Source organism: Cavia porcellus, unplaced genomic scaffold (genome assembly GCF_034190915.1).
Source record: "Cavia porcellus strain 051 isolate PalLab524CR breed Dunkin Hartley unplaced genomic scaffold, mCavPor4.1 scaffold_22, whole genome shotgun sequence".
Classification (NCBI taxonomy): Eukaryota; Metazoa; Chordata; class Mammalia; order Rodentia; family Caviidae; genus Cavia; species Cavia porcellus.
Window position 1 is genome coordinate 55286489 of NW_026947505.1, and position 26603 is coordinate 55313091.

Below are 26603 nucleotides of genomic sequence, written 5' to 3' on the forward strand. Positions count from 1 at the left end.
AAGCACAGGTTAGAAATGTACTGAGATAATATCAATCTGTTAATTTACAGGGAAAAAATATGGAAGTCACTTTTAAATTCTTGTCTTTAGAACTACAGATAATTGAAAGAGAGAGAGAGACAGAGATGGAAAGAGAAAAAGAAAAAAAAGGATCCCATGAAACGTCTGGGGGTACAATTCTTTCCGAGGAATTACCTGTAATGTGAGCTAAGTACTGGACAGTAGAGGTTTTGCCAGTTCCGGTCTCTCCCACCAACAGGACAGGCTCCCCTTTGCTGACACACACTGCAAGCTGTTCAATAAGAACAGAAGAAGGACGCGTAGCAGCAAAAGTAAGCTTCTCCCTAGAACAGGAAAAAAAGAGTTTAAAAAGCCAGAGTGGGCACCGGATACAGCTTAGTGGCAGAGCAACTACTTACCATGTCCCAAGTTCAAACCCCGGCAACAAACCAAAACCCAAAGAGCCAATCTACAAGTTTTTCTTAGAGTTTAAGTTAGCAAATTTTAAAAGTTCAACAAACAAGAATGAGATAACAGCCCAGAGAAACTTCTTCATACTACACAATCTTGTGACACATGAGTTACAAAACCAACTCTGCCACTGAAGACTCTTATATCAGGTAAGGTGCTAAGCTCTGGATATTCAAACATCAGTACAGCGTTATTTGTACAAATTGTATTTTGCGCAAATTACTTCACCTACTTTAACTTCAGTTCCCTCACTAGTAAAATGTAGGTAACAACAGTATCTAGTTGTAATGGGTTAACAGTCTTCCCCCAAAGATTCAATGTATTGAGAACACATAAAGTGATTTCCATTTTGAAACAGGATCTCTGCAGACTTAATGAAGATAAGGTCATACTACACTGGGCCTCAAAACCAATGTTTGCTATCCTTATAAGAAGAAAATGATCAGGAGACAAAAACTCAGAGAAGCCATGTGACCATGGAGACAAAGACTGGAAGATACAACTGTAAGCCAAGGAAAATCAAAACTGGTGGGAGCCAAGAAACCAGGGAAAAACCAGAAGAATTCTTCCCGAGGCCTTGGGAGATGTTATGGTTGACACTGTCAACTTAAGAAGTTTAACAAAGCTACTCAGCAGAGGGCCAGAGTCCTTTGTCTCTAAACATCCTCACCCTGTGCAAGACCAGAGCATGGAGGGGCTGTGAAAAAGTTACACCCACCTGACAGCCAGCAGCCTGCATACAATACAAGGGAGGAGGGGCTGGGGATTTAGTTCAGCTGGCATAAGCACCTGCCTTGCAAGCAGGTGGTTGTGAGTTCGATCCCCAGTACTGATAAAAATGAAAAAGACAATACCAGGGAGGAAAAGTGGTTTTCTCTCCTTTTTGCTCTTGTGCTTTAACTGCCTTCTGCAGCCTTGCAGTGCTGCCCCTGTGCCCTGCCGCCTCTGCCTTACAGCCAGCTAAGTCCAGTCCATCAGATGGACTGAAACCTCCACTAAGTGTAAGTTAAATAAATCTTTCCTTCTTTAATTTTGGAAGTCAGATACTTTGTCTCAGCAACTAGAGAAAAGTAATGAAGATAGGAGGAAACATGGTCCTGTCAACAACATCTTGGTTTCAGACTTCTAACCTCAGGTACTGAGCGAGAATTACATCTATTGGTCATAGCTACTAAATTCGTGATAACTTGTCATGGTAGTCCTGGGCCACAAGTAATACTTATTTATGGGATTACTAGAACTATTATATGAAAAAACAAATGTGAAGCACTTAGAACAATGTCAGGCACCGGTATGTTTATACCTAGAGCTCAGAATCTTCTATAATCCTAGCCTTTAAGGAATTTACAGATTATTCTGAGAACCGGAACTTACATCTGTAGACTTATATGTGTAGAGTATAGTGAGTAAAATCAGATTCAATTTTGCTAATCCCAAGTCTCTTACACTAATGGCCTTCATCACTTCCTTCACCTATTAATATATGATCACAAAATATACTTTGGGAAAACACTGCTCCATACTACAAAGCACACTGGTTTGTTTATTTTGTTTTTGTTTCTGTCTTCTTGAGACAGGGCCTTGCAATGCAGTTCAGGCTGGCCTTGAGCTGATTTTGTTGCCCAAGCTGGTCTGCAACTTGCAAAGATCCTCCTGCCTCAGACTCCCGAGTGCTGGCATTACAGGCAAGTGTTGGGATTATAGGCACGTGGCGCCACACTCGACTTACAAAGCACACTGGAAAGATCACAGTTGAGCACAGGTTTTGATCAAAGATAAACAGTGGACTAGATCTTACATTAAGCTCCTGACGACAATTCAAAGGCAGGTAGAACCCCAACTTACTTCTGTATGTGAACTGCCTCACTTTGTTTCCGAAGAAGTCGCACTCGACCTACTTGCACATCTAACTCATTGATCACAATTTCTGGTTTATAAAGTTGACAGAAGAATTCAGCCTGTGCAAGGGGAGAATATAAACAGTAAAAATTCTGAATGTTCTCTGAACATTTTCTTATTCAAAGAAGCTTACTTTGCCTCTCCAATTAGCCCTCTACCAAGAAACACTCTACTTCTAAGATGGGCATTAGCTTTCAATCAAAGTTAAGTTTTGTTTTTCATCTTTCAATTCTTTTAAAAACAAGGATCATATTTCCCTGAAACTGTATTTTTATTCATTTGAATAAGGCTCTGCCTTTATGTGATACAAAGATGCTGACATTTTAAAAAATTCTACTCCTCACACAGCTTTAAAAAGTACATTTTTCTTTAGCTATGCTTTCCTCTGCTTTAAATTTCTAATAGTACAGGAAACAATGATCCATCTGACTATAGCCAAAGCACAAAAACAAACTGTGGCAGATACCCCTAACTTCTCTTGTCACAAACTCAACTCAGATTTTGTTAAGACTTGGAATAAGAGTAAAAATACAAAAGTATTCATATGTCTCACAGCTGAAAAACTCTTAGAGTTGAGTATGTCAAGTTCCCATTGGTTTGGACTCTGGGTGGTACATGCAGCACTGTCTCACTGGCAACATGGGACAACATGTTACCACCAGTGATTCAGGCAAGCAGGATGGTGTTAAGTCCCTTACAGTATGGTGTTCTATTACCTGTAGTTTAAACCTTTCCAACTATTTCCCATACCTAAGAAATAGCTGTATTATTTCAATTCTTGACATAAAGTTTTCAAGTCATCATTCAAGTGACAATACCTGGTATCTGTCTCAAGATGAGCCCCAGACATTTTTCTAGACACCATATACAGCAATATTGCTGTTGAAAAGCTTTCTATTCCAAAAATATTTTTGTGTGGTACTAGGGGACTGAACCTAGGGATGTGTACACACTAAGAATATACCACCACTGAGTTACACCACCAGCTCAAAATATGTATTTTGATATAAAACAATGGCACAATGTTGAAAGTACCAGTTAATAGACAGATATGCATTTGTGCTATGTCTTTCAACTCTTCTGAAGTTGAGGCTATTCATAATAAAAGGAAAAATCTGCACAAGACGTTTCTAACATCTAGTTACAATCCTTAATCTAATCTACAAATTAACATGGCCATTAAGACGCTAGAGTATAGTATAGATGACATAGTAAAAAATGAGTTTCATTTTCAGAATGTAGAACATATGGAGAAATGCTTACCAGGGGTATCAAAAGTTTTATGCACATATCAGACAATAATGAGACATTTATACCAGATTCTGCACTGCAAAAACTATCCCAAGAAAGGATCAGAGACAAGCAAGCAAGCTAAATTCTTTCTGAAGAGTAGTAAAAATAGTACCACATACCTTTTGTCTAGAAATATTCAACTTGCTTCCAATAATTTCTGCTATTTTCAGTTTGCTTGTATGCTCAGAAAGCATTGCTGTGAAACAGTCCAGAGCCTATTAAAATAACCAAGGTAAATGCCAACTGATTTAAAAAAAAATACTTTAGTCACAGAGCATCACTATTCTGGCCTCAAGAGAACATAAAATCCAGATGGAACAATTCTGCAGGACTAAAGGGAAGCAAATAAGATACAACTCTGGACACAGGTATTTGGTATAATGGAGACAGAAGACATGTAGGATTTACTGCTGAAACATCAGTTAAATTAGAAATAAAGAAAAACCGTATCATTTTGCAAATTCTGACTTCATGCATTATTTATACGGAAGGAGACTGTCAGTGCTGACAGAAGAGCAAACATTGTTTCCAGCAAAAGGGGAAAAACACGGAGTGCAACAGAGGGATCACTGGGTCATCACTCTAATCTAGCACTCAATATTAGTGACCACCACTAGGTCATCCAAGTGTGTCTTCTGATGTAGTAAAACACAAAGTACCACCAAAACGAGCCAGGTGCAACAGTACACACCTGCAATCCCAGCTACATGCGATGATGAGGCCAAAGGGTCAGAAAGCCACGAACAGCCTGGGAAACCCAGGGAGACTCTGCCTCAAAGTCAAAAAATGGGTTTTTTCTTTTGTGATACTAGGACTGAACCCAAGGCCTTCACACTAAGCTACATCCGCAACACGTTATGTTGTTTTGAGACAGAATTCACTAAGTTGCTAAGTTACCCAGGCTGGGTTCAAACTTATGATCCTCCAGCCTCAGTCTCCAAAAGTGCTGAGATTATAGGCATATGCCACAATGTCTAACTCAAAATAAAATTTTAAATGGGCTTTTAGTGCAATGGTAAAGTGCTTGCCTGACACACATGATTCTCCTGAGTTTAATTCTTAGTCCTGAAGAGACAGAGAAAGAGAGAGAGAGAAGAAGAAGGAGAAGGAGAAGGAGAAGGAGGAGAAGAAGAAGCAGCAGCAGCAGCAGTAGTAATAATAGTCACAGTAGTAGTGGGGGCAGGGGAGGGAAGGAATCTACCCCCAAAAAGTTAAACTTGATAATGTCAAGTACTCCTTTAAGCTTCAATTTAGAGACGTTAACAAAAGATAAAATAAGTTAAGGACACTTTTACTGTGGTATAATAAAAAATCTGCCTGATCTGGTAGTACATGCTTATAATCACAGCACTCTGGGAGACAGAAACAAGAGGATTTTGAGTTTGAGCCCAGCTTGGGAAACTCAATGAAATCCTGTCTCAAAATTTAGAAGAGAGGGCTGAGGATATATATATATATATATATATATATATATATATATATCCAAACATACATACATACATACATACCTATATAGATAAATGGGTATCTACATATGGTACATCCATTTTGTCTTTCTCCCCAATTCTTGGCATAGAACTTTTTAAAAAACAAAAAACCGAATTACCCAGGGGATACTTGTTTTTGTTATTTATAAAAGGTCTTTTTGGACAACACCTGAAACAATTCTAACCACAGGAATGCACAGTAGGTCCTTGAAGAAAGTGACTGGTCATGTCAGAAAGACGATGCTCCTGAGTGGAAGGTTGAAATTTTCAGCTGCGTATCTGACCTCTGAGAAGAGGAGAGACACTGAAGACTGAATATAAAATAATGAGCAATGGCAATAAGGTCCCAATTAAATACTGGATCCCCGAAGCATGGAGACCTTCCTGGCTGATAAACCAAACGATATACCAGGTGGTTGGCGTACTCCGTGAGAACAGACTCTCTTCCACTCAGGCCCTCTAAGACCTTGCTCTGAGCCTCTCCTTCATACATTCATGAAATGTGCCCTGCATAACACACCAAATGAAAGTATTCCAAAAGCAAGCAAGCAAGCAAGCAAGCAAGCAAGCAAGCAAGAAAGAAAGAAGACAAGCAAGCAAGCTACTTTCAGTGAGTTCTGAGAGCCTTTCTATCAAATTATTGATCTTCAGGGGAGTCATGGGTACTCCCAAATCTATACCACAACCATGAATGTATGTGTTCCCTTCACAGACTTGCAACTGGGTTCTGATGTGAGGGACAGTTTTATAGAAGACCGAGCACTCAAGCTTGTGGGGTGTAAGCGCACACTGAGAAGTGTCCAAATGATAGTGAATTAACTGCAAGACAACAGTTAATATGAGAGCAGTATGGAAACAACCATAGAAAGCCAGGTGGTGAAACACTGCCTAAAATAAATGGTCTGGTATCTTCAACAGTGTAGTATGCTTAAAGTGAGTTCTGACACTAAGACTCCTTAAACTCACATGCATAGAAAAAGATAGAGACGGATACACATTAAGATGTTAGCACCTGCCTGGCAAGCGCAGGGCCATGAGTTTAAATTCCCAGTACAAACAAACAAACCAAGTGGTAATAGTGCCAGGCAATATTTGGATGTGGAAATATACTTTTTTTTTTTTTTTTTTTTGTCTTTTTTGAGACAGGGTCTCGCTATGCAGTTCAGGCTGGCCTTGAGCTCACTTTGTAGCCCAGGCTGGTCTCCAACTCGCAATGATCCTCCCACCTCAGCCTCCCGAGTGCTGGGATTACAGGTGTGAGCCACCATGCCCAGCAACGTGGAAATATACTTTTATCAGTTTTGCTTTACTATATTTTCATGATTTCAACAGTACATATATACTGCTTCTTTACATAAACATTCACAGTAGTATTATTCACCACAACCAAAAGGTGGAAACACTACAGATGTCCACCAACAAATTAATGGAAAAATAAAACACTGCATATAAATACAATGGAAAACTATTCCACCTTAAAAAGAATGAAGCATTCATTCATATTACAACATGCAGTGACGATGAAAATATGCTGGGTACATTAGCCCACTCCTGGCGGCTTGGAGAGAGGGAAACAATAATCACAGGGAAAAAAACGGAATCATACACTTCAAAGGGTAAATTTTGAAAATAAAAAAGGATAAATTTTGGATTATGGATTTTATCTTATTGAAGTTTGTTTTTTTGGTATCAGGGATCAACTCATGACCTCATACCTTCTAGACATGCACTTAAGCCACTGAGCTAAATCCCCAGCCCCTGTTTATTTTGAAGAGACAGGCTCTTACTACATTGTCCAGGCAAGCTCCAAATTCCTGGGTTAAACTGATACCCCTGCTTCAGCCTCCTAAGAGCCAGGACTACAAGTGTGAGCCACTGTGCCCAACTAATGAAGTAGCACACACTCACAAACATAGACAAACAGTAACATTCTATCATAGAAGTAAAGAAGATCAAAGGAATCCTATAAAAGTTATTAGAAAAGTATAAAACAAGTTTATGTGCAAGAGATAAGAAATGTAGGACATAAAAAGAAAAGTTCACTTGAAAATTATGAACAAGAATGCCACACAGCATTTCAGGGTTCACGTTAGCACGAGTGTATACCCAAAATGAGATTTCTATCTACTTACAACTAACATTACCATACACAAACACACATGGCAAACCAAACTGCGTCTCTGTTCTCTTCTCGCCCCAGCTGACAAAAACCGAAGCACTTTACATTCAAAACTGGTTCATGGATTAAGAGCCCAGATCTTCAAGTAGCATTACTTTTATTCTTAGGCAGATAGGAAAAAATCACATTTTACTCTCATAGTATTTGGTTGAGTTATATTTCAATAGTTTCCCTCTCACACAACACATTTTTTCCCAGTTATACATTATAATTCCTACATATTTCTTGAAATAAAGATAAAAAGTTCTAGTGAAGGTAAGTAAAGGAATCAGACAAATACAAATTATCAAGAAGACTAGGAACTTATACACAGGAATAAACAATAGGTATCTTAGCAACACATCATGCTTTACTACGATCTAAGAGTCTTCATTCTATCTTTAATTTCACTGTTTTACTTTATCTCAAAGTATACTTCAATTGAAAGTAGTAACGATCTCTTTCTAAAAAGTTTTAAAGTAATTTTAATTCAGCCGGGTGTGGTGAGGCTGAAGCAGGAGGGTTGTTACGAGTTCAAGACCAGCCTCGGCTACAAAGTGAACTCAAGGTCAGCCTGAACTACGTAGAGAGACTCTGTCTCAAAAAGACAAAAAAAAAAAAAAAAAAGTGAAAAAAAAATAACTTTAATTCAGTTTTAACTAGCTAAGGATAATAAGCCATACTTAGCCAGGTGTGGTGGCACATGCCTGCAATCCCAGCTATTCAGGAGGCTGAGGCAGAAAGATCAAAAGTTAGAGGCCAGCCTGGACAACTTAGCAAGACCCTTTCTCAAAATAAAATAAAAAGGGCTTGGGATGTAGCTCAATGGTAGAGCACTTGCCTAGCATGCACAAGACCCTGGGTTCAATCCCTGGTACCACAAATAAACAAACAAACTAGACCATATTTAAACAAATTTTTAAAAAAGGAAGGAAGGAAGGAAGGAAGGAAGGAAGGAAGGAAGGAAGGAAGGAAGGAAAAGAAAGAAAAACAAAGAAAGCCATTGAGAGACAATAGGAAATCAACAGCTTTACGGAGCAAAGAGATTACTATCTTACCTCTTGAAAAATATTTAATGATGCGGATGAAGATGAACTGTCAAAGCTATGAGCAATTCTGTTACACCAATTCAGTAGATCCCTTTAAAGGAAAAAAAAAAACCAAAACTCTAAGAAATAAAAAGAACATAAGCCAAAGACATCAGAATTTATAGGGACCACTTAAGTTTGGGAACCCTTATATAAGTGTCCCCTTTATTCTGCCAACAGAAAGAAAAAAAGAGTACTAAAGATCTGTCATCATGCTTAACAGGAAGTCAACTATCTCTCAGATCTCCCCCATGCAAACCAGCTAAGCAAGGAAGGAAGCAACACACTCAGATAAAAATAAGGGAGTCATTCATTCTTAACACTCACTTCTCAAAAACCAAGTTAAGTACTGACAATAGAGAGCTAAAGCACAGAATTCATCATACAGAGTAAACTCCAAGAAATCTTATTTAAGATCCTATGAGTCAAGAAAGGACATTCAGTGAAAGAATGTTAATGAGTATTTTAAGGTTTTTCTATGAAAGTGATTTTAAACTAAAATTAGCATTATCTTTACCAAGCTTTCCTAGTCAATAACTATAGACCTAAAAGAGGAATATAAAGTAAAGTAACCCAGAAGTTTAATTTCAAAACATGCTGCTATGGTTTACATCTGGATGCCCCTCTAATACTCATGCTTTTTAGATGGGGCTTTTTCAGAGGTAGCAGAATCTAGAGTTTGTTACTGACTCATGGTTCCATGCTAAGCTTACAGGTGCTGGGATTAAGGGTGGGTGATTGTTGTATCAGTCCACTGGTTGGATTGGCACCACTTTAATCCCAGAAGTCTGGATAAGATAAAAGGGACAGACCAGAGGCCCGTCTCCTCCTTTCTGCCCTTGTTGCTTCTGCTGTCTTCCGTCAACATGAACTGTTACCACTCTGCCTTGGAGCTCACTGATTATGCACTGAAACTTGTATACACTGTGAGCTAAGTAAACCTTTCCTCTAGTAATTTGTGGGTGTTGGGTATGCTTTCTCAGTGAGAGAAAAGGAACTAAGACATCTTGTCATAACCATTTAGTTCTAGCTGGAAAGAACTTTTCAGGGAAATAGATTCTAAAGTATCAATTCAAGAAAGAGCATAATGTAGTACCTTAAAGACAATTCTCTTCCCTCCAGGACTAGTCTTTTGCTTTCTTTTCTGGCTTCTAAAACTTCCTGGGGTCCCTGTTCCCATTCAACAGAACTCTCACTCTGACAATGATGTTTTTCTCCAGTAAGCTGGATATAGATGTCAAGCAGGTGATCAGCTGCTGGCAACAGGCTGGGATATCTGCTCTGAAGAACCTGGCAGAGGGAAGAAAAACTATTTTAGTAAATAAGTGCAATAATTTTGAAAATTACACCTAACAACCAAAAAGCATATATAAAATATTGCTGATAGACACTGGTCAACCCCTCAAAAATGGATTTCTCTATGAAAGCTGTAATCTTCATTAAGCATAAGCACTTTAACCTTACCTGGCCCTGCTCCCACTCATCACTCCACACAAATGACCTGACACTTTGCTACACAGAACTCAGTTACTTGGCAATCTTACTGTGTATAACACAGCTTAGGGAATAGATGCCAGATAGTAAAAGGGTCTCCAAGCAATCAAAACATATACATCTGGGCTGGAGGCAAGTAGAATACTTGCCTAGTCTACGTAAGGCCCAGACACTAATCCCTAGTAAACAAGAGAGGGAACATATTTTTTCAGGACCAAGGAATTTACCCATTGAAGAATTCTCCAGGTACTAGTCCACTGTGGCTCCAAACATAATTCTATTCAAGGCTATTATATAACTTCTCAGTCAAAATCAAATTATAAGCACACATCTGTAATTCCAGCACTCCAGGAGGCTGAGACAGGATGAACGGCAGCTTGAGTCAAGCCTGAGCAATTTAGGATCTCACTGAATTAAGAAAGCTGGGGACTGAAAGGGGTAGGAATGTAGCTTAGTCCAAAAGCCCTAAATTCACTATCTAGTACTGACTAAAAAAACTAACTTCAATTTGATTTTTTAAAACAACAAAAAAATACCTATGAAGAAATTTAAGTAAGTGGGCCAGGGATATGGCTTAATGGCACAGCACCTGCCTGGCAAGCTCAATGTCCTGAGTTCAATTCCTGCTACCAAAAAAAAATTTAAAGAGTAAGTTTTTAAAACAAGAGATGGAGGGAAAAGGCATAAAAACAAAAGACGTTATATTTATATCAACAAAAGGAAAATAGTCATTACACACTACAAACGTACTAATGAACATGGTAGTGGGTATCTGTAATCCCAGCACTTGAAAGGATAACACAAGAGGATCACCGTGAGTTCAAAGGCAGCTCCAGCTACACAGTTCAGGGCCAGCCTGGACTACAGAGTGAAACCTTGTCTCAAAAACTAAAAAATTCTGAAATACCTACATGTACATATGAGATGTTTAGGGGAGGGAATTCAAGTCTAAATATGAAATTCATTTATGTTCCAACACATCTAAAGGGGCTGGGGACTTAGCTCAGTGGCACAAGGGCCTGCCTGACAAACTCGAGGTCACAAGTTTGATCCCTGGTACCAAAAAAAAACCACATCTAAAGATAACTGTACATGAAAGTCACTCCTACCACAAATATATCTAAAGATAATTTTATATGTTATTTTCAGTGTACTTGTATTTTGTCTATAGCATACCACATGTAGTCAAGTATGGCATTTTCCACTTGTGGTATCAGGCTGTGGTTCAGAAAGTTCCATATTTTAGAACATTTTAGATTCTGAATTTTTAGATTAAGGATGTTCATCTGTACTCCCTTTTGGGGAGAACTTTTCACAACAAAAGGTTAAAAAAAAAAGGAAGAAAGCACTAATACCTTCTAATAGCACATACCTCCCTCAGTTCTTTCTTATCCAGATTATCCAGATGAATTTTGGTCCAACATTTGTCTAGCAAAGTAGCATGACTATTTAGTGGCCGATACCAATTTCCTCCACAGCTTAAAAGTCTAAATTTAAAAAAACAGAGTCACGTAAAATTTTTAAACTTTAGTCTTCAATTATAGCAGATCTCCCTTACCCTTGAGCATATGATGGCTGAATCAGACAATACATTGCTTTTTTCTATACACACACCTGTGATAAAGTTTAATTCAGAAATTTCACACAGTAAGAAATTAACCACAATAACAAAAGGTAAAATAGGACAATTATACAGTATTTTAAAAAAAAAAAATTAAGGTCAGGCATAGTGACACAGGCCTGTAGTCCCAGCTACTTGGAAGCTGACAGAAGATGGTAAATTTAAAGAAAGGCTTAGCAACTTAGCAAGATCAGGTCTTAAAATGAAAAGGCAAAAGAGCTAGAAATATACTAGAGCACTTGCCTAGCATCTGCAAGGCCCAGGGCTCAATATCCTGTATACATATTTTATTTCTGGAATTTTCCATTTAATATTTTCAGATCTCACAGACAACTGAAAAATGAAAGCCATGGGAAGCAAAATCACAGATAAGGGGGAAGTGCTACTACCCTCCCCTTGCTAACACCCACTACACATTACCTCACATAAGAACATTCATCATCCCTTCTTGGTGCCAGATACTATTCCCTATAGGATTATAGGGAAGATGACAAACAAAAAGTTCAACAGTTGACTCTTTTCCAAAATAGGCTTAATAGAGGTTTAAACAAATTATTTTCTACTACTTCAAATGAGTCCATAAGATACTTTAATATCAATGACATATTGCTCCTTAAAGCATATATTAACTTCAGAAGCACATATTCCAACGTCTTTAACACTAATAATAAAATTACTGCTTGTTAACAGAAACTGCTATACCTGAAATTATTAAAAATTTCCTGAAAGAGAAGCCAAGTAAAGAAGAAATATATGCCAAACACATAGACTAGACAAGGAACATACTTACATAGAAGCCATTTAATCATCACATTATACATATATATATATATACACATATATATATATACATACATGCCACATCATATATATATATATACATACACACACACACACACACACACATATATATATATATACAGTATATATATGTATATATATATATATATATATATATATATATATGATGGTTAAGATAGTTATACTACTGATTTCTCTGAGTTCATTAAAGATTTGTGCTGGTATTGTTCAGATAATTGAATGCAGATGCCTTGTGCTCTGGGTGAATAATTTGGGGAAGACATTGTGCAATGTACATACTATTGTTGCCCCTGACTGTCATGTTTTGAAATTTTTTTTCTCTCTTTGAAACAAAATGGATTTGAAAAGTTAATTAATTTTAAAATATATAAATAATCAAAATTGAGAAAGGTGGCTCTGTCATCAGTTCTGACTAACTTTGCTTGAAGTGGCTCCCCAGAGAACTCTATTCTAGGAATTGTGGATTTGACATGCAGCCTATTGGGGGTAAGGCTAGAGCTGGAATAGAAGGTTAATAGCACATACCTCCTGGTTGCAAAAAACTGAAATCCAGGAGCCACTTTCAGACTATCACTGTGGCCAGGAATCAAGAGCTCTCCATTCTCCAACAGTGGGATCAGCACAGAAACCTGAATCACAAAACTGTACTGATAAAGCCATTAAGACATTAGAAATCCACACGCACGCACAAAAAAAAACTCTCCAAATAATGGACATGTCCTCAGAGGAAACTTCACTCACCACTCAGCAAATTTTGGGAAGAGGGAAGGTCCAAAGGCAGTAGAAAATGTCCAAGTCACCTACTCTCCAACATGGCACTTTATAAACTGGATATTTACTGAATGTCAAACTATGGGACAGAACTAAGCAAGATGTCGGGATAGCTGGGTATGAGGGTACACGCCTGTGATCCCAGCACTGGGAAACTGATGCAGGAGGATCCTCATGAGTTTTGAGGCCAGCCTGTACCACACAGTGAGAACCTGCCTCAAAAAAAAAAAAAGAAGGATGCCAATATACATCCTTTAAAGCCCAGTTCTGATGGAAACCACCCCACATGATGTAGGCATATAAATGGAGTGATACAGAAGAGGAGCACTGACACTGCTCCAAAGGTAATGATATTTGCTAATTTATAAAAGTATAACCAGGAGCCAGGTGTACTGGCATATAATCTCAGCACACTGGAATACTGAGGGAGGAGGATCTCGACTTTGAGCTCACACTGAGTAAGTTAGCAATTTAGCCAAGACCCTACGTCAAAAATTTTTTTAAAAATAGGTACACAGCTCAGAACAAAAGGCTCTGGGTTTAACTGCCAATACGGTATAGCCCCCCGCCAGCCACATTTGGTAAGAAAGAAATATAATATATATTCCAATCAAAAGTAATAATGAAGGGCTGGGGGTTTAGCTCAGCCACGTAAGTGCCTGCTAGGCCAAACTGAGGTCATGAGTTTGATCCCCATTCCCCCCTGCAAAAAAAAGTAATAATGAGCCGGGCACAGTGCATGGTGGTGCACTCCCGTAATCCCAGCACTTGGGAAGCTAAGGCAGGGCATTGCAAGTTTGAGACCAGCCCGGCTATGAAGTGAATCCAAGGCTATCCTGAAAGGCATAATGAGCCACTGTCTCAAAAAGACTAAAAAAAAAAAGCCTAATAATTTTAAGTGTGGTGGCACAAGGCTGTAATCCCAGAGACTTGAAGGGTTGCAGCAGGAAGATTGTGAGTTGAAGGACAGCTAGAACTTCAAGATCCTGTTTCAAAATGAAAGCAGACTAGAAAGGGCTGGATAGTTCAGTGGTAAAGAGCTTCCTTAGCATGTATAAAGCTCTGAGATTTCAGTCTCTAGTACTATTAATAAAAATCAAGGGCTGGGATTTAGCTCAGCAGTATAAGTGCCTACCTGGCAAGTGTGAGGTTGTAAGTTCAATCCCCGGTACCAAAAAAAAAAAAAATCAAATGCATAAAAGTTCATATGCCTAAGAGTATGGCATAAGAAGATTCTACTGGGAAAGATTGGAAACAGTAAAAAAAATCATGTTTACTGACAGTTTAAAGATATCCTGTAATGGATTAAGGACACTGAGCTTTTTCATGAGAAAAAAGTTACTGAGATTTTAGGCAGAGAAAAAAAAATTTTAATTTTAGAAAATCAACTATGCAACAATAAAGATAAACTATAAAGGACTTAGATTGGAAGAAAGGAGGACAAGAAGGACATGCTTTAGATAACAACAGATAATTAGTAGGTAAAATAAGAAGCCCAGTGCTAAGGCAGGGGGATAGGAAACAAGAGACAAAGATTTTTTTTAAAGGGGTGGAGATGGCAATAAAGATAGACTAATTGGATGGGGGGTGGCACCTAGAGTGTGGCTTGGGACTAAAGGGCAAAAAATGCTGCTCTAAGAACAGACAAGTATCAATTTGGACATCTTGAACTTCCACTGGTTTTGGGACATCCAACCAGACTTCACAGTGGGGACAAGGATAGCCTCAAAATCATGTACAACCTCCTAAGAAGCTAGGACAATAAGGGGACCAACCCATCAGGCCCAAGCAGAGATTTTCTTAAGCAGGTAAATTAGACATAGAAGTTATGAGTTCATAGGGGAAGTGTGTAACAAAAAGTGAGAGGAGACCAAGAAAAAAGGTTCTGAAATATAAGACATTAATTTTTCTTTTTAAGACACTGTCTCATTACGTAGTTCAGGCTGGCCTTGAATTCACTATGTAGCCCACGGTGGCCTCCAACTCAGTGGTCCTTCTGCCTCACTCTCCCAAGTATTGTGATTAAAGGCATGAGCCACCATACCTGGCTAATTTTTCTAAGTATAATTACTTCATACAATGCTGAGCTAAAAAGGAAGTCCAAGAAACAGGGACAACTCCAGGATATTCTAAACGCTGAAACTAAAGAATACCACCTTAAATGAGATATGTAAAAAAAAAAAATCAGTAATAGTGAGGCATCAATACTCTGGTTTCCCTTCACATCATATAAATCTTTCACCTTAAAATGGCAATGAATCAAGGCCAGGGATATAGCTAAGTGGTACAGCACTTATATAGCTAACATGAGCCCTAGGTTCAATCCATAGCACTATTTTAAAAAGGAAGGGAACTCAAAAAGAGACAACATAGCTAATTATTCTAATTTTTTTCAGGCAAGCAATGTATTTAATTGTTTTTTGTTTTTGTTTTAACACACTCCAAAATACAACTTGTCAATTTGTCTCAGGGTACACTGAGTAGTCAACTGTTACTTTATTTGCCTTAAAGTTTTCAGTAAGTCTTTAAACCTGACAGAATAGCTAAAGAGACAACCACTAAGAAAATGAACAGGTATTTCCATAGTATATGACAATGTCTACCAATACTAAGAATATTCAATATATTAATTTTTTTTTTTTTTTTTTGGAGACAGCATCTCACCATGTATTTCGGATCAGCCTTAAACTCACGATATACTTCACACTAGCCTCCAACTTGCAGTGATCCTCCTGCCTCAGCCTCCAAAGCACTGGATTACAGGTATGCACTGTCATACTCACTTCTATACTAATTTATAACCAAGTTTAAAAAACAAATCTAGGGGCTGGGGATTTAACTCAGCAGCATAAGTGCCTGCCTTGCAAACAGGCAGTCGTGAATTCGATCCCTGGTACCGATAAAAAGGAAAAAGACAAAAAAAAATCTAATAGTTTGAAGCTTATATCAAACCAGATGCTATAAGTATTTAACACAAAATATTAACAGTAGATGGTAGGATATCAAAACAATCACTATAAATCCTGTGGCTGAGATCAGAAAAATAAACCCTAATTTGAAAGAAAGAGAAAAGGCTTGGGATGGGGACTGGGTCAACTATTAACTGAGTTCCGGATACAATAATCAAGGAATCTATCCACTTTTTAAATAAATATAACTTTATAATAATAAACTTTAAATCTTATCAACTGAACCACATACCACTGAAAACAAATAGGTTTCAAGAGAATGATTTGTACAAAATGGAACTTAAAAGTACAAAAATTTTCTGATGATCACCAAGCACTGCAAAAGGGAAAACTAAGGACCGGGATTTAGCTCAGCACGTAAGCGCCTGCCCTGGCAAGCATGAGGTCGTGAGCTCGATCCCCAGTACCGAAGGGAAAAAAAAAAGGGAAAACTAAAAAACTGTCAGTTTTGTCTTTAATATGGAATTAGTCACCTCTGAAAGGTACTCAGCTATGCAACAAGGATAAATTTCTAAGCTCCATCACAGCCTGGGTGGAATATATCTTATGTTCATCTAGCTTCTTCAGTTTAATGCCAAAATCCATAAAATGAAACATTTTCTAGATAATATGATACCTGAAAAAACTGTTTGGGAAGTACAGCACCAAAAAAAAAAAGATTTACAGACTATGGAATGAGAGCCCAGCCAAGTAATCCAAAACCTCAAATCAGATTAGACAGGTAACTGAATAAGAAGATACCCACAAGTCATGATAAATCAAGTACCACAACACTATTAACAAAATATTATTCAAGAAGGAAAGTCTGAAGGGCAATGCTTTAGCAAGATAACACACCACATCTAGTGGGGCATAGTCAATATCCTCTAGAAGGATCCAGTGGCCTTTTGTAGCTGCCTGGGTCAGGGTGCCGGGCTGCCACACAAACTCTCCAGGGACATCTGTGCAGCGATACATGCCCAATAGCATCTGCAGAAAGAGAACAATGTAATTAGTTCACCTAAGGCGCCCAGGCTACATCCTTTAAACTTCAATAGGAAAAGTATGCATTAAAGATTTATACAGCTTGCTCTAATAGTCATGGACAAGAGTTGTAATTACTCTTATATGTTTTTAGTAAAAAGAATTTCTGCCAACATTTTCAAGCATGCCAACCAACCAGTATTTGCCATTTCTTAATTACCTTACTGTCAGTCTGATCTCCAAGCTGGACTTTTAGAAGCAGAGGTGGTTTCCTTCTACCCGTCATTGCAGCTAAATGTTCAACTAAGGAAGTTTTGCCACATCCTATTGGTCCTTCCAACAGCACAGCATTCTGAGATGCTACTGCCATAGCCAAGGTCTGAAGATTCTTGCAGACAGACTCCGTTAGCACATATGACCTAAGGGCCAGCTCCTGTTCGCGTGAAGAACTATCACTAGCCTAAGGAGTCAAGTAAGAAACACAAAGCATATCCATAAGTCCTCCCGCAAAGAATATAAGTTCTGTAACAATGGTACCAACTTTATATAAATCACAGTCTATATATTAACAATACCAAAACTATAATAATAACAGGTACATTATCTAAAGTCAGGATCAGGGGCCAGGGATTTAGCTCAGTGGCATAAGCACCTGCTTGGCTAGCCCAAGGAGGTGAGTTCAATCCCTGGTACAAAAAAAAAAGTCAAGATCAGACCATCTCTCCACTTGTTTTGGAGGAGAGTGGTTATTATAGCCAGGGTCTGCAAGGAAAACAATACAGGACACATCATTTATAGAATTATTTTATAATAGTCACCCAAAGAGTCAAACACAAAATGCAGGAAATCTGTCCACAAATTAAAAATCCAGCTGAGGGCCCAGATCCTATGGCAATGTCCTGCACGAGTCCATCTGAAGACCTAGAGCACATGAAAATACCTCATGCAAATCTGTTTCATGGATCTGCACAGGGAAGGCCAAAGGACAGCACTGGAAGCCAGAAAGTCTGTGCCAGCAGGATGAAGGAGCTGTGCCAAAAAGGCTGAGGATTCTGTCCTGGAGCCAGGAAGTGACACTCAAAGCAAGGATCAGAGCTCCCCCAAAGTGAACTGCAGCCATTCTCAGTGACAACAGGTCCCAAGCTCCTCTGACAATGTGAACGGTCAAGTTCCTATCAAAAAAGCAGCTCAACAAGCTCCTCCAGGAGAATGAACGGCAGTAGGAGATCCAACACCACCAAAGAATCAACAACATCAGTTCTACCTCTCTAGTTCTCCCTTTCATGTTAGCACCAGTTCTCCAGTGGGCCATCCACACTCAGCAACACACTGATGCAGAGCGTCTGGTGTTACAAGTTGACCACCATTTGTCAGTCAAGCACAGTGGCAATACGTAGGCAGAATTTTTCTAAAAACTTAAGAAAACATCTCCTAAAGTTTAAGAAGCTAGAAGAGCTAACAGACTGGGACAAAGAAGACACAAACTTCATCTATAAATGTGAAGATTTTTATTTGTTTTCTTTCTCTCCCATATTCTAGGACTTTACATCTAAAATTAGGAACACAGAAAAGGGAGGTCAGGTATGGTGGCACATGACTGTAAGCCCAGCACTTGGAAGTTCAAGGCCAGACTCACTTACATAGCAAGACCTCGCCTTTGGGGAAACAAAAACAAAAGGCTGACATTGTGGTACTCTGGGAGATTGAAATAAGACTGCCAAGTTCAAGCCCAGCCTGCACAAATTAGTGAGACTTTGCTTTAAAAATTAAAATTAAAATTAAACAAAGAGCTAGGGATGTAACAAGTACAAAGCTATTTCTCTAGCACCACAAAAAAATAAATAAATCAATGAATGAATAAATAAAAATTAAAGTTAAAAATACAGGAGCTGGGGATTTAGCTTAGTGGCATAAGAACCTGCCTGGGAAGCTCTAGGTTGTAAGTTCGATCACTAGTACAAAAAAAAAAAAATGCACCAACGCCTCAGCTGGACAGGTAACTCAGCATTGTATGAGCTCAGCAAGCACAAGGCTAGGGCTGGATCCCACCACACCCAAAAATAAAACATGTACATTATGACACTGAGAGAATATATTATAAATATGTTATATATTTATATAATTATACGTATTCCCTTAAGTCACACATGTTGAGTTTTCTGTGCTAACAAAAAGCTAATACAAGGTGATACTTGCAATTTATTTCAATAGCATGATGTGACAAAATTGCCCAGAGTATAAAAGAAATCATTGACATGAAGTATTTATTGAAGCTGGATGATAGAAAGACACAAGGATTCATTACACCAATCTTTCTATTTTGAATATATTTTGACATTTTCCATAGTAAAATTTAAAAATGGTAATAGCACATTCAGTATATTTAATGGGCATATGAAGATTCAGTTTTCCAAGATGAAAAGTTTTATAGACTGGCTGCAAAAAAAAATGTGAATAGGGGCTGGGGATTTAGCTCAGCGGCATAAGCGCCTGCCTTGCAAGCAGGCAGTCGTGAGTTCGATCCCTGGTACCAATAAAAACGAAAAAGACAAAAAAAAAAAAAAAAAGTGAATATTCTTAAGTATAATCTTAAAAATGTTAAGATGGTAAATGTTACATATATACTACCACAATTTAAAGTCTTAAAAGTAGCAGGAAATGGTGGTACACACTTATAATCCTAGCACTTAGGAGACAGAGGCAGGAAGATTGTAGTGAACCCAAGGTCAGCCTTGGCTACATAGTGAGCTCGAGGTCAGCCTGCACTACATAGCAAGACTGTCAAATAACCAAAAACAAAGTCTTTAAAAGAAATAGGAGCTGTAATCCCAGTTACTTAAGGAAATTGAGGAACAAGGATTACAAATTTTAGGCCAGCTTGGATAATTCAGCAAGACGCTGTTTCAGAAACTGGATTGACGGATCGACAAATAAATGGACAGACAGACTAAACAGCCAGGGCTCAGACGTTGCTAGTTTGATAGAACACGCCTAGATTAGTCCCTAGTGTCTCTGTCTCTTTCTTTCATGTACGTGCGCGCACACATACACGCACACACACACTGAGTTAAATGATAAAGCACCATACACATGAAAGACTTCTCAGAAAAGTAGAATGATTAGTAAAATTTTTATTTTTACCTTTGGTGTTATAGATTGAATCCAGGGCTTTGGCATGTGCTTTATCACTAAGCTATAATCCCTGCCCTGTTAATACTCTTAAAGGGTTGTAACTTGTTAAACATGGCTAAGCCCCTAATGAGACGTGATGATGAAATGGGAAATCCAAGAGTGAAAGCTCTTACACTTTCCTCAGGGTTTCATCCCTTAGCAATTGAGCAGGTAAGCTGGGACAGTCTGTACTTCTGCTCTAATGGCCTTACTGCCATTGAACACCAGGTTTTCCCCACCAGATCCTTCCTCTATGTCCCAGACTTAATCTATGTTACAGGAGTAGTTATAAAATGGAGCAGTGGGAGACCAGGGGGGAAAGTATGGAGATGAGAGAGGTGGGTTGTAGCAACTAAAAGGAAACTCAAAGGACTTTAGACGTGCTGGGTTTTGATGCAAGTTATACAAACATTCGGTTTACACATACTCACTACACTTAATGCTTATCGTGCGCACTTTCATATATACACCATACTTGGACATTTTTTTTTCTTTGTTTTAATGTCACTTCCTAGAAACAAACTAATGGTTTATATGATCTGGGATTTGTTTCAAGAAGAAAAGGAGGTGCATCTGACCATCAACATGACACCTGACTGAAGACAGTTAAGAAAAAACAGACTGGCTCCCGTGGTTCCAGATACATAATTTATAAGACTAGGTGAGTCTAAAATCACATTCTTTCATTTCATATGATAGCAGAGGTCTTCCCACTATGTACACTGGCCTCCCAACAATGAACATGAAAAATTTCTGATAAAAAAGAACTTAGGAATTTTCTCTAGTTCCAGCCCTGTCTTTGACAGACAGTCTAAGGATCTCCAGGAAAGTCACTCTGCCTTTGTGTTGGATTAACATGGGATCAGGACACGTGCTGCTCAACTTCATCCAGTTGTTATAGCAATCCAACAAAGGATGCATGTAATGATTCTGTTCACTTCTTTTCCTCCCTTTTCTTTTTGTGTGCAAGAGACGGCCTTGCACACGACTAGGCAAGAGCCTGGTAAATTCTAACTCCGGCATTTTTTTGGTACTGGGAACTGAACTCACAACCTTTGCTTGACAGGCAAGCACTTATGCCACTGAGCTATACCCTAGCCCTACGGTCTTTTTTTATTTTGAGATGACACCTCAGTGTTGCTCAGACCAGCCTCAAATTCCTGGATTAAGAAATCCCCCTGCCTCATACTCCTGAGTAGATGGAAGAGGCATGTGCTATTGTATTCAACTTACAGCTTTGCTAAAGTTAAAACCATCACACAAGCACCATTATGACTTCTAATTTCCTATTAAACAGAGATGAACAGAATACTGGGGTGGGCCCAAGGTGAATTTCTCTTAATTTCTCCTTGAACATTTCCAAAACAGCAGCAATCTAGCAAACTCAGTTAGACTCATGACTAATGCATACAGCCAAATCAAGAAAAGAGCACAGCTGGTGTTAAAGAGCGGGAAGGGGTACAGCCCTATTTATATCAAAATACCTGCTGTCCAGGAGCCGGTAGCTGCCTGGGTAATACCACCCCACAGACAGCTGTAACCTGGGAGGAAAGGTCAGTTGAAATGAGGTGTCCTTGTAAATACTGCAGCTCCTTCTCCTTGTGCCAAAGGGAGGCTTCAGGATTGGCTAAAACCAACGCCTTCTCCAAGTCCTGTAATTGGGCCTCTTCCAATAACCTGAAGGAGAAGACTCATCAATTACTGCATAGAAAAGGCACAGCAAGACCTCCAGGAAGTTTCTGGCTTACCTCAAACGAAAATGAATCAATTCTTCACTACTAAAAATCTTCTTCAGAAATGATAACTTGTGTTCTTCATTCATACAAGTGACCAAAGCAAGACAATTGGCTGTATACCTGGAGAAAAAGAAGTATGCAAATTCAGTTGATGTGTAGTTGATTATTTAAAAAAGGAAACATCATTACAACATGCATTTACAAGTAGAAAATACAAATCAGGCCACATGAATTCACTTAGTCTAACACAAAAAAAGGTGGAGTTACACTAAAATTACCTCAATTTCTTAAGATTAAAGAAAGGGAGTAAGAATTCAAAAGCTACAAGAACAAAAACAACAAATTTATCATTTTTTTCTTTTCTCCCTTCACATACCCCTTTTACGATCCCCACGCTAGAAGCATAAGAACTGTCCAACAGAGTTTGGGGATTTAGCTCAATGGCACAAGCATCTCCCTTGCAAGCGCGCGGTCGAGAGTTTGATCCCCGGTACCGATTTAAAAAAATGTCCAACAACTACGCACCAGCGGACCAAGGTGTCATGGCTTCTGAGAAGAGGGACACACACACTCCAATCCCAGAGCTCCCGGAACACAGACTGCTCTTGCTGCAGAAACTTGTAGGCAGCTTCCATTAGGTCCCGAAGCTTCATCCGCCTGCGCCCATAGCGAACTGGATTAGCATCTGAACTTTCTAGGAAGAGTCTCTGAAAGACTGGAGAAGTGTCTCTGAAATACCTCAGGGCAAACCTTCAGAAAAAAAAGAAATTATTCTCATTTGTTGAAATATGCAAGTGTCATGGTTTATATTTGTGTCCCGCAGGCCTCATGAGTTTGCATTGTTCATTTGTGATGGTTCATTGTATAGTGCTTGGATTGATGGTGTCAGTGCTCCACCCACATAGGGTTGGAGCCAGGATGTGATGTAACGGCAGGAAGAAGGTGTGTCTTTTTCTTTGCTGGTTTGAGCTTGCTGTCCGCGGCCACCATCAACTGCGGTCCAGCCATGCCCGCCTGTCTTGGAGCCAACTGAGTGTGGACTGAAACCTCCAAAAACTGTAAGAAATAAACCTTTCCTTTCCCAACTTGGGCATCAGGTATTTTGTCTCAGCGACGAGCATAAAGTAACTAAGACAGCAAGTATCCATCTGTTCTCAGGACTACAAAGCATAGCAGAACTCCCAAGGCTCTAAACACATAGGAAGAAAAATGCTAACATCACCTAATCCTAAAACTGTAACCCATTCAAGTTCAAGAATCAGCCTGCCCTGCATAGGCCAGGGACTCAGCTCAGTGCATAGCACATGCATGACAAGCCTGAGGTCCCAAGTTTGATTGCTGGTACAAAAAAAAGGAATCAGCCTGCAAGATGAGCTCAAGGCCAGCCAGAACTATAATTGATATCATACCTAAAAACACCAAGTTCAAGAACCAGGATAACAGCATGATATCTGACTCAGAGGAAATAAATAAAAACTGATTACCCACAAGAGCAGAGAAATTCATCACAGTTTAATATTGAAAGTGTACTCAAAAGCCATGCTGGGCCTGGTAGGAGTAACAAGAAGCCAATTCACCCTTCCCATAAGCCAAAGCAAGCCATGCTGGGCTTGGGAGGATTAACAAGAGAATTGCCCTTCCTGCAAGCCAGCACAAGCCACACAAGGACAGGGAGGGCGAAAAAAAAGCCAATTCACCCTTCCTGTGACTTGACAGAAGTCATGCTGGGCCTGGAAGGGTAACAGGAAGCCAATTCTCCCTTCCTGTGTTCCTGTGAGCCAACTGGTACACAGGATGGGAGACAAGTACATTCCTCCCACAGTGCCCCTCTAAGTAACTGGCTGATTCAAAGGACAGGCTGAGTTGAAGCAACTGAGGTACCAAAACAACTTAATGCTTGTATTGTTTGATTGACTTTGCAGGCCTAAGGCTGGTAATCCGAGCATCTATTACAAAGATAACAATATGTAATACAGCAACTATCAGGGATTTTTTCTGTCTTGTTTTTGAAGTCCTATACTGTCCTCACTGTTTTGTTCCATTTTATTGTTTTGTTTTATTCAATGTTCTGTTTTGACTGGTTTTAGTCTGTTCTGTTTTGTTTGATTTTATTATGTCTGATGGTATGGGCAGCAATTTTGAAGACAACAAGAGGTATTATGGCAGCCATCGCTGATTTTCTGTTATCCTGTTTTGAAGTCCTGTATCACTTTCACTGTTTCATTTTGATTGGTTTTTATTATTTTGTTTGGTTTGGTTTTATTCTCTTTAAAACACACTTCCTTTTACTTTGATAGATTTTATTCTTTTTAAAATAATTTTTTTACCATTTATTGGATAACATTTATTGAATTCTCACTATAAGCCACTTAACACCAAGAAGATCTTTTTCAAATCCATTTTATTTGAAAGAGAAAAGTAAAAACTTAAAGAAAGGGAGAAAAAAGACAGACAGACCGGGGCTGGGGGTTTAGCTCAGCGGCATAAGCACCTGCCTTGCAAGCAGGCGGTCGTGAGTTCGATCCCCGGTACCGATAAAAATGAAAATGAAAAAGACAAAAAAAAAAAAAAATAAGACAGACAGACCAAGAAGATAAGCGAGCACCTAAATATGTGAACTGAACTTTTTTTTTTTTTTTTGGCACCAGGGATTGAATTCAGGACCTCACACTTACAAGCACTTGAACCACGAGCTAAATCCCCAGCCCCAATGAACTGAACTTTTGATAGAATTAAAAGGAGAAATACACAGCAACCCAACAGTAATAACACACTGCAATAACCCACTTTCAATAACACAACTAGACAGAAGACAAATAAAGAAATAAAGGACCTAAACAATAATACAGACCAATCAGCAACTAGACAAAAGCCAAATAAGGAAATAAAGGACCTGAACAATACTACCAGACCAATTAGACCTAAAGAGACTTATAGAATACTCCTCTCTGCAATAGTCCATTATACATTCTTTTCAAGTCCACAAGAAACATTACAGAGAATATACTACATACTAGGATATAAGTCTTAATGAAGTTTAAGACTGAAATTATATAGTCTGCCTAATACAATAGAGTAAAAGTAGAAATCAACAGCAAAAGGAAAACTGAAAAACCCACAAGTAAATGGGTATTAAACATATGCAGACAACAGGCCAAAGAATATCTTACAAGAGAAAATCAAAATACCTTGAAATAAGTGAAAACAAAACCACAGTAGTGAAACTTATAGATGCAACAAAAGCAGTACAAGTAGGGAGGTTTCTACAAACAATCACTATAAAAGAAAGGGCTGGGGATTTAGGCTCTGCAGCTAAGCACCTGCCTAGCAAGTGCAAGGTCCTGAGTTGGATTCCAGATACCAAAAAAATAAAAGGGCCGGGGATTTAGCTCAGCAGCTCAAGCGCTTGCCTCATAAGCATGAGGGCATGAGTTCGATCCCCAGAACCAAAACAAAAAATTGAAAAATAAAATAGGAAACACCTTAAGTTACATCTCAAGGCCTTTCTTTACATCTCAAGGAACTAGCAAAAAAAAAAAAGTAAACATAAAGTTATGCTGGATATGGTAGCACATGCCTGTAATCTCAGTACTTAGGAAGCTGAGGCAGGAGGACTGTTGCAAATTGGAGACCAGCCTGGGCTACAAAGTATGCTAAGTGCAGCCTCAACTGCATAGTGTCTCAAAAATATATATAAAGTTAATAGAAAGAAAGAAGAATTAAAGCAGATTACTCACAGAATGGAAAGAAAAGTAAAATGAAAGTAAGTTTGTTTATTTGTTTTATTGTTGCTTTGAAATAGGGTCCCCCAGTGTAGCTCAAGCTCTCCTTGAATTTAGGGTTCTCCTATCTGGGATTATAGAAGTGTGTCACCATGTCCAGTAAGAATGGTTTTTTTTAAAGATCAACAAAATTGTAAATCCTTAGATTAAGAAACAAAGAAGACTCGAAGAACTAAACTCAGAAATGAGCTGGGCATGATGACACATGTCTGTAATTCCAGTACTCCAGGTAACAAGACACAAGGACGCAAGGATGCAAGGATGATTTAAGAGACCCTGCCTCAAAAAATAAGAAAAGAGCTGGGATGTAACTCAGTACAAAAGCGGAGGAGGAGGGGGAAGTAGAAGAGGAGGAAGAAGGGGAGGGGAAGAGAAAAAGGGAGGTTAAGAAGGAACAAGGGGAAATGAGAAGTGGTGCAGGAGTGCGGAAGAACAAAAAGAAAAGGACGAAGGAAAAGGGATATGGGTTCTAATATCCCAAGGAGGGGATCCTGGTTGCTAAGGGAATTAACCCCGTGATTACAGGGCTGCAGTGTTGGGCCTAATCCCAGACCTCTAGGATGCGGAGAATGGCTGAAGGTTAATTCATTACCAATTAAGTAAAGAAGTGTCCATAAAACCCAAAAGGAAGCCCAGCACAACGGTGCACAGCCATAATCCGAGCATCTGGGAGGGTCTCCATGAGTTTGAGACCAGCCAGGTTTATGTAGTGAGTCAAGGTCAATCTGAACTAAGTAGCAAGAGACTTATCTTTAGGAGGAGGGGAGGAAAAGAAGGGGGGGGGGGTGAGGCTAGTTCTGAGATCTTCCAGGTCGATGAACATGTTAGGTGCTGGGAAATGCAGTTCTAGAGAGAGCATAGAAGTTCAATGCCCCTTC

The 26603-nt window shown here is 39.0% G+C and overlaps 1 protein-coding gene across 5 annotated transcripts in view; it reads right to left on the reverse strand.

Moving 5' to 3' along the window:
* Positions 1–26603, reverse strand: part of Mdn1 (midasin AAA ATPase 1) — a 160380-nt gene that overhangs the window by 123991 nt on the left and 9786 nt on the right. For all 5 annotated transcript variants that reach the window (XM_063233223.1, XM_063233222.1, XM_063233220.1 and 2 more), the window contains exons 3-14: positions 22469–22693; positions 21956–22063; positions 21692–21884; positions 17257–17496; positions 16911–17042; positions 12859–12962; positions 11263–11377; positions 9493–9686; positions 8367–8448; positions 3783–3878; positions 2317–2429; positions 196–344 (exon numbers count right to left, since the gene is read on the reverse strand). In XM_063233223.1, coding sequence (XP_063089293.1) covers positions 196–344; positions 2317–2429; positions 3783–3878; positions 8367–8448; positions 9493–9686; positions 11263–11377; positions 12859–12962; positions 16911–17042; positions 17257–17496; positions 21692–21884; positions 21956–22063; positions 22469–22693 — 1751 coding nt within the window. The remainder of the gene's footprint in view (positions 1–195; positions 345–2316; positions 2430–3782; positions 3879–8366; positions 8449–9492; positions 9687–11262; positions 11378–12858; positions 12963–16910; positions 17043–17256; positions 17497–21691; positions 21885–21955; positions 22064–22468; positions 22694–26603) is intronic.